At 39.7% G+C, this 9,156-nt stretch overlaps 1 protein-coding gene across 6 annotated transcripts in view; it reads left to right on the top strand.

Moving 5' to 3' along the window:
• The window catches only part of LOC105677022 (uncharacterized), a 23,247-nt gene continuing 14,091 nt past the window's right edge, over nucleotides 1-9,156 (top strand). For 2 of the 6 annotated variants that reach the window (XM_067356631.1, XM_067356632.1), the window contains exons 1-8: nucleotides 1-225; nucleotides 1,855-2,133; nucleotides 3,840-4,106; nucleotides 5,384-5,665; nucleotides 5,729-5,864; nucleotides 5,988-6,107; nucleotides 6,397-6,500; nucleotides 8,514-8,933. In XM_067356631.1, the coding sequence (XP_067212732.1) occupies nucleotides 4,095-4,106; nucleotides 5,384-5,665; nucleotides 5,729-5,864; nucleotides 5,988-6,107; nucleotides 6,397-6,500; nucleotides 8,514-8,933 (1,074 nt within the window). In that variant the 5' untranslated portion in view covers nucleotides 1-225; nucleotides 1,855-2,133; nucleotides 3,840-4,094. Of the gene's footprint in view, nucleotides 226-1,838; nucleotides 2,134-3,031; nucleotides 3,381-3,839; nucleotides 4,107-5,383; nucleotides 5,666-5,728; nucleotides 5,865-5,987; nucleotides 6,108-6,396; nucleotides 6,501-8,513; nucleotides 8,934-9,156 lie in introns of those variants that run through there. The other 4 variants (XM_067356633.1, XM_012375311.2, XM_012375312.2 and 1 more) reach the window with 4 other exon arrangements.

The following is a 9,156-nucleotide window of genomic DNA, read 5'->3' on the forward strand; positions in this document are numbered from 1 at the left end:
CCAAAGAATGCATTGAGTTCTGAACGCTTGAGTTCAGTTTTCATTTTTCCACGTGTTTTCTCGTTTGTCGTTCGTATTTTCGTGTTCTTTTATTCGATTATTTCTCCGGTTTTAACGAGTCGAGTTAGCGACTGCATCACCAACGAGGCATCGCTCGCAAGTAAATCGCCGTTGATCGCTGTTGATTGCCATCGATCGCCGTGAAACATCGCGATTGTGAATTAGGTAAATACGATTTTCGGAGTTACACTTTACACTTTACACTTCTTTATTTATGAATGACAGTCGGTTATAAGGAGCAAACACATAAAATAATGGTATTAAATAGCGGTATGAAAAAAAAATGAAAAGTTACACAGAACAAAGAATTTTAGTTCTATTTTATTTTAAAAGATAGAGCGTCCTATTTCATATTTTACTTAAAAAATACTTGTACTTCCATTCAAAAAACACTTGCGGAACAAAGTTACTGGAATGCAAGCAATCTCGGAGTATTATGGATACTATTTCATGGAAACATTATATGTATGTGTATGCGAACGATAGCACGTATAAATTCGTTCAACAATTTATTTTAGCAATTAATTCTTCAATTCTGAACTGGCAATACTATAACTTTTCCTTACTCTTTGTTCTCCATCAATAGATAGCAAGTCATATAGATTCTTATCTAAAGCAAAAAAACACCAAGTATTGATATAAAAATATATATATATATATATATTTATATACAGGGTGTTCAAAATTAAAGTTTACTAATTTAATTGGCTATAATTTCTAAAATAAATGAAAAAACAAGATTCTTTTTTTTTATTTATTCATTGAATCATGACAAATTATAACGAATTAGGTATAGAACACAATGTCGTTCAAATGGCCGCTTCGGTTGTGAGTCGCAAATTCGAACTTTTTTTATTGCTACAAAATGCTTTTTGCATGACACAAAATCTCACAGAAAATAGTGGAAATTTCAGCTATTTCTGTACGAATGTTATCTTTTAGCTTATCAATTGTTACTGGATGATTTGCATACACTTTTTCTTTGAGATAGTCCCACAAAAAAAAATCTGGAGGTCTTAGAGGCCAATCAAAACTGCCAGAACGAGAAATGAAACCATCTGGAAAGATTGTTTGCAATAGCGCGATTGTTTCGCGAGACGTGTGCGGTGGCACCGTCTTGTTGAAAATAAAAAACAAAATTTAAAAAAAACAATTGCAAACAATCTTTCCAGATCGTTTCATTTCTTGTTCTGACAGTTTTGATTGGCCTACAAGATCTCCTGATTTGACTGCTCCAAATTTTTTTTGTGAAGATATCTCAAAGGAAAAGTGTATGCGTATCATCCAGTAACAATTGATGAGCTGAAGGATAACATTCGTGCAGAAATAGCTGAAATTTTCACTACTTTCTGTGAGATTTTGTGTCATGCAAAATGCTATAAAAAAAGTTCGAATTTGTGACTTAGCCCGAAACGGCCATTTGAACAATATTGTGTGCCACACCTAATTCGTTATAATTTGTCATCATTCAATGAATAAATGAAAAAAAAATCTTGTTTTTTCATTTATTTTGGAAGTTATAACCAATTGAATTAGTAAACCTTCATTTTGAACACCCTATGTATATATATATATATATATATCGATTTCTCTGCAATGATAATTTTCACATGAAAAAAATATATATTAATATGCGTTTAAAATAAAAATAATATAATAATGAACCGGTATAAAATTGTAACGAATAATCTAAATATATTCATCCGATCACATGCAATTATTTCGCGAAAAATTCCATCTAGCCCTAACCTAATGTAACCTTGACACGATTCATTATACTTTCCGTCGATAAAGTAACATAGTCGCTGGAGTTTTCGCGATTTGACGCGCGCGGCATCACAGTCGGCGGTTGCCATCTTGTAAGAGTCGCCTGCCCGTGGTGTTTGGAGGTTTACGCGAAACGGGTACGGCAGCATCTCCGCCGGAGGCTGGAAGTGCTGCTGAAGTGATCGGTGCAACGGTCCTTGGCAGTCCCTGGGCGTCCAGGTGACCTCGCGCGACGCCAGGGTACCATCGAGCCGCCGGGACAGCCGCCAACGGATCCTCCTGTGCGTCCGAATCCGTCGAAAGATGGTGAGTGATGGTCTCCGCCGTTAACACCCTCAGCGGACAGAGAGAGAAAGAGAAAGAGAGAGCACATCTAGATATTTATTGCGCGACGATGTGTGTTCCTCGCCCACCCCGCTCACATCGTGCAGCATCGTCGTCGTGGTTGAACTCGTCGTCGAATCTTGCCATCGCGCCGGCAATTCTCGGCCATTGTCGACTCCGTCGAATCTCTTTAACCTGTACGACCTGTTCTAGAAGGCGGCGATACCGTGAATCGTCGTCACTCGCTACAACCACGACGACATACACCCCGCGTTCGAAAACGTTGTTCGCGCCAAGTATTCCCCCTCTCCCCTTCGTCACTCTTCTCCCTTGCCGCGGTGCAATCTCACCTGATACGTAGAGCGGACACATATACGTAGCGCACGTCGACCGCGCACCGGGAAACGGACTTCCATGAGTCCGTCGTGTTCTGAACTCCGACTTTTCGGGGTACATTGAGGGGGGGTGAATGAATGGCGATCGTCAGGATTCGCGAATCTTGCGTGTCGCTTCCTCGCTCGATCTACGGCGAATCTGTCAAAATTTGGGACGTCGTAGATACGCAAATGTAGACCTTACGGCGACGTTTATCGCAGGTATAAACATAGAAATCATTTTTGCGAATATGCGCCGCCCGAAACTCAATTCAGGCGTAATATCGCGTATATCACATTCTTTTCTCTCGCGGCGTTCCACGCTCAAGACGACGCACGCCGTATGTGTTGCTCGCTTGTTTGGTTGGTCGCTTGCTTGTTTGTTGTTTGTGCTTTTGGCTGTCATCGCCATCGCCGGAGAGGGTGGGGTGCGCGTTATGTAGGCGCCGTAGCCTCCCCGTTTTTCCTCCTCCCGTCACGCATGTTCGTGCTCGTCGCGTGCTTCCGCGTTAATATTCGTGTAACTAGAACGTCGGATACGTGTTGCCTCCGGCTGGCTAGTCAATATTTTGTGTAGCGTCGCGCCGGATGCCGATCACGACGCAGCTGCGCGCGTTACGCCAATCTCCGCGAAATCTGTCATTCGCGATCGACTCCGCGACCCCCTTTGCACTCGTCTCGACACCTCGTCGAGACGGAAATCTGGGATTAACCCTCGCACTCGCGGAGTTTGTCGTGCGAGAAAAGTTCAACGATGTATATTGAGATGTTTATGGTTTGTAAGCTGCTGCGTGTATCCGGTCGAATTAGAAAAATTCGCGCGAGGTGCATTCAGAGAAAAATTATTTTTAGTTAGTAAGTTTTGAGTTAAAATTTCTTTATTTTAAAACTTTTCTTATTTAATTGAATTTACCAAACAATGTTGTATGTGTGTGCAGAGTGGAAAAATATAAAGAAGCAAAGTTGATATTTTGAAAACGAATGTTTATCGACTAAAGTGTGTACGCCTGTAAAAATATAGAACAAACTATAGCATGATGAGCTCTCTGTTTCTATTATTTTATTGAAATAAATATTATGATTTCTTAGAATGTTAATTTTTTTTAATACACAAACTCTTATATTTTTCCACTTAACAATTGTGTGGTTGCATGACGAGTTTTTTTAGAACACTGTAGTACGCCTTTCCTTTTATATTCTTCCTTTATTGAATTGCATAATTTTAACATTAGCATAAGATTCTACTGCATCTATTAAAAATTAATGATTGATTTGCTTATTTGTATTCTTACATTTTCTTTTGTCATTCTCTAGATATATTTCTTAAATCTTCCTTGGATTGAAGTCACTAAATTGATCGGAATTCTTTAAGACTTCTCACGTACTCCACCTCCTATACGCTTCACCACATTCTTCTCTGCACAACCTCGATACTTTCGTGACAAGTGACTTAACTGCCGCTAAATCTAATTCGGAGACACTTAACTGGCTGTGAGAAGTTAGAAGAGGAAGGAAAAATTGCGAAAACCGTTGGCACACATTAATATACCTTTTCCAGCCAGCTCGAGAATGTATACAATGGTGACTAAAAATTTGTAATATTTTCAGAAATTTTTAATTTGTATGACTTTAATGAGGAAACTATTTTATACAGATTTATATATTAATAGCTGCACGATTATTTTATACAGATTCGATACGGAAAAAGAATATAGATGTAAGATGAATAAAATTTTGTGTAGCAAGTGAACAATTTAAAATTAAATTGCACCAAGAAGAACTATTATAGTGACTCGTTGCAAATGTCCTCTACGTACGAAGAGTCACTGTAACAGCTTACTAAACATTTTTGCCGAAATATTGCATTTATCGTCAAGTCAAGTCATTCAATAGTTTCTCAGTCGAGACTTATAATTTAAGTATGTTAATTCATAATATGCTAAAGTCAGGTTCTGTAATGCGGTAAAATTATGCATTCCGAAATAGCGTTTTACTGCGCTTTTTATTTGATTTGTCGTGAAGATTTAACGGTGAACTATCCACATTCCGAGAAATGCTTCTAAATATCGGAAACTTTTGGTCGTCACTGTACGCTTTTCCCCGTATGTATATACATTCTCGATTCGGCAATTTATAATCGCCATTCTCGCTCGGCGAGAGAGTACGCAGCGTTCTTAATTAACGATCGGTATTTATGTATGTACACAAATCGCCGGCGGGATGCCGTTTCCGAATGTTTCCGTGGTGATATCGCGAGCGTTCAATGGAATTGTAATGATGAGTTTGGGGAAGCAAGGTCAAAACACTGTCGAGAGAACGACGTCACTCGCGCGTATTTGTGTTCTGCACTTGCGACATTCAGTTTTTCGCATTCATTATCCGTTTTTGTCTGTACTGCGAATATATTTACAAACGTATTTATCATTGATTCGAGTTTCGAAACAGAAATTAAACTATCAAGAATATTTCTCGATCAGAATTAATCGAATTAATAGAATCGTATTAAAGTCACATTGAGTTGAACGTATCAAGGATTAACAATTAATTAAATCTATTAAAATAAACGAAAGTTTATAAAATTAATTAAAATATTAAAGAAGATACTTTAATTCTGCAGTACACATAGATATTTTCCCTTAAATTTTGTTTTCTATTTTCTATTTTTTCACAGATTTTTTATTAAAAGCAAGAATATTACAGTCTCGAGCACTGTATATCATTGAACGTACAAAATCGTGCGACCAAGATTACTGATATAAATCTTTAATTCCGTCTTGAGAAAAATTTTGAAAGAGAATTGTCGTGCAATTCTCGCTGCAATAATGAATACAACAAAAATCTGTGACTTGATTGTTTAGAGTTCGGCTTCGACCGGTGGTACGGAGGGGTCCAGTCCTGCCTCTAGCCCTGCCTCGGCTGCGAGTCTCACGATGGCGCCGAAATACGGTACGGTAGTACCGAACCGTGTTTTCGTAGGCGGCATCTCGGCTAGCACCAGCGAAGCGGAGCTCGCGCAGCTTTTCTCGGCCTACGGCAATGTCAAGGCCACGAAAATCATCTCGGATCGCGCCGGCGTGTCAAAGGGCTACGGCTTCGTCACCTTCGAAACGGAGGAAGAAGCCAAGCGACTCCAGCAGGAGGTACGTAAATTGACTCTTATTTTTTGACGAACGACGCGAATCTTTTTTTTTTTCTCTCTTCAGGCCGAATGCATTATCCTGAGAGAAAGGAAGCTTAATATAGCGCCCGCGATCAAGAAGCAGCCCTTTTCTAGATCCTTCGAAGGTAGTACCGGTTCGCCCCCTTCCGTGCCTACAAGTACTTACTATTATGCGAACGGTACGTGATCGAGTTAATTGCATGTATATATAGGCGATGTGCTCGACGTGTAGCAACGTCGCAGCATCGAAGAGTGCAGAGATCGCATTTCTAATCGTTTCTCTCCCCCTCTGGCGTGCACAGGTATGGGTCTCGCTTATCAGAACGGCATGGCGTTCTATAACACAGCAGCTCCCGCTCCAGCTACTTCCATCGCTCCCCCTACGGATCCAGGAACGATTTATCAAGCTACAGGAGTCTTTGGTAAGCATTATTCACGGTACACGTGTACGTCTCGTAATTTACTTTACCACAAAGTAGAACGAAAAAAATTGTACGAGTTTTCGCTTTTATTTATCAAAATATTTCAAAATATTAATTTTAAAAAGGATGAACATTTATATTTTATTTAAAACTTTTTACTTTTTCTATTATTAATGTGTCTATTATTAATGTGTAAAAACGCTGCAGCATAGACAATCAATGCAGGACAGCGATGTTCATTGTTAAGATTAAGATAATTTATAGCTTCTTATTGAAATAATGTATTCAGGTCCTCAAGCTGCTACCGGCCATCAAACATTCACTCCTGTGATGTATCCATGTCCGGCCCCGTCTCTGTACATGCCGCAGCAATATCAGTATTCGCCTATACAGGTACGTAAAAGAATATCGATCGCTTTTCCGATCGTTTTCACACTTTTCCTCTTTGATTCTCCGTTTAGACGCCCCTGGGTTTTTCCTCCTCACACGTACATATAGAGATCCTAGCATAAAGATCCTGACCGTCTTCGTCTGCATTTTGTATTTTTATTAAACGGTATATATCGGTTACGGTTTGACAGACAAACGGTCTGATGGGAGAAGCCATACCACCGGCGTTTCTACCCAACCCTCAACAAATGCCTACTTACGTCCTTCTCGACGCTATACAGTATTGAGGTCTAAAGGTATAAGGTCTATGCTAAGCGTCTAGCATGCCGCTCGTCATCTTTTGAGCATTTTACCTTTTCTTTTCCCCCTTTGTCAGCCTCTCGATGCATGGTCTGTCGGTGCACGTTTGTTCTATCGCCTTTTTATCTCACAATCTGTTATTTCTACTCACCGATGGCGTTCATGCTGATTTTAACAACGTATATTTTGTCGTAACTAATATTACCGCTAATTGAGATAACACTTAACGAGAGTTGAGAGGAATTCTCCACAGTGAGAATGTGTGGAACAAAAAAGATTAAATGATACATAAATATTCTTGATAATTAAATGATAGATAAATATGATTGATAAACGTGAAGAGTAATCAAGTCGGCAGAAAATAATAATAGCAGCGAATTAAGAATCTGATTTGTTTATACACTTGCAATTATCTACATAAGATAAGCAATGATAGTTATGACAAAGAAAAGATGAATCCAACAAGATTATTGATCATTTTTAGTGGCATTTACATGTATCGTAAATTCTGTTCTGTCACTTCATTCTTTCTCTTCCTCATTCTCTTGTTTCCTCTTGTTTTAACTTGTGTTAATATTATAATTCTTGTTAATAAATTGTGGTTAGTGTTGCAACCAAAAAATGTTAACGTGCTTATCAATTTTGCATTTATATTCGCACTCAGCATGATTGTTTGCTTCATTTTTCGTAGTTGTGGTTTCACTTTCCAATGTGACACGCCGCACTTAACACAATCGCGAGTCCGAGCAGCACGCGATCTTTTCGCACGGAAGGCGCGTTACTGAAACGACACTGTGTTATATTATCTTAATAGGTCTCCCTTCGAACGGAATTCCACCGATACTTAGAGGAATAAAGCGAAAATAGAATGCATTAGAGAATCACCCTCTGTAGACTGTTGAGAATGTATTATTATAGGCATGCGTGCAATGTAAGTTTAGAATGGCTTTAAATTAAAGATTCTCTTCTTATGTGGGATACAAGTAGAGAACAATAAAACGATTTATCTCGCGATGATAAATTATCAATAGTTGTGACACGCATAGTGATTAATGCTCCATTCATAGATACAATCCCCGATCGATTCAACTCATGCACACCGTAATCATTTCCCTAACCTGGAATGATCTAAGAAATGACAAATCGTTATTCGATATTAAAATGCGGATCAAAGTATACAGCCTCGCTTGGCTTTCATATAGTTACGTTTATGGACTCGTTACTCGTTAAAATAAAGTTTTCGTAAACGTTAGTTTGTTATTTTCTTCTGCTTAAATTAAAACAAAGTGAGATTAACTAATTTTAACAGTTTAATACGTACATTTGTTTTCTGCTTAATAATATGGATTAAACGAAAAATAAGAATTAACTGCAAATGTTGTATATATGCTGCTTTGCTGCATTCAAGGATTAAGAGAGACGTAAATAAAACTTCATTAAGCATTAATTAAAATTTCTCGTTCTTAATTTACGACGTTATTGCTCTATGCTGATCGATGTGGAAATAATTCACCGAAGCGACACGTCATAATCGCGTATCTATTTTCACTCGTCGTCTTACATTCAAAAGTACATTTATGATTGAAAAGAAAATAAAGAAGGGATCAACTAACGTTTACGCGAACGGCACATAGACACGACAAATATTTACGCAAGAAATTTTAGTATTCACTTCTCGACGGGCACTCAAACATTATATCCGTGTTCTGTCCACAGTACGAACCGTACTACGCAGGAGCGACCGCCGCCGGAGCTCCCCAGTATTTGTACGCCACCACCGGCAGTTCGCCGAGCAATACGAGCAGCGGTGGCAACAGTTCCGGCAGCAACGGCAATAACGGCACAGGAGCAACCAGTCCGCCGACGGGTCCGCCACCTCCTCTACCCCCGCCGCATCCGACACACTATTACGCCCCTGCTGCACCGCCGCCGCATCATCATCAACCTGTGCAAGCGCCGCCACCGCCTACGCAGGTCGATCATCTCTATTACCCCTTCGGGGCCGGACCGCATCACGCTCCGCCGCCACATGCGCCTATAGGACTCACCGAGCAACAACAGCTGCTGTTGTATGCCACGGATGCCGCATCGTGCCAGCAAACCTCGGCGTCCGACGGCCAGGCTGCTCCGCAGGAGGTAAGTTTCCTCTTTCGCTAACGGCGAAATACTTTCGATTTACACGCGTTCAAACATTTCGCAGTTACATTTCGCGATGAATCTTTGATATGAAACTTGAAATTTTATGAGATAATAATGTCTGCGTACGCCGCTATTGAATTGCAGCACGTATTGATAAAACAATAATTGATGCGTTGATATTGTCGCTATTGACGAGTGATGTTCACGTTCTCGCGATGAA

This window comes from Linepithema humile, chromosome 6 (assembly GCF_040581485.1).
Source record: "Linepithema humile isolate Giens D197 chromosome 6, Lhum_UNIL_v1.0, whole genome shotgun sequence".
NCBI lineage: Eukaryota > Metazoa > Arthropoda > Insecta > Hymenoptera > Formicidae > Linepithema > Linepithema humile.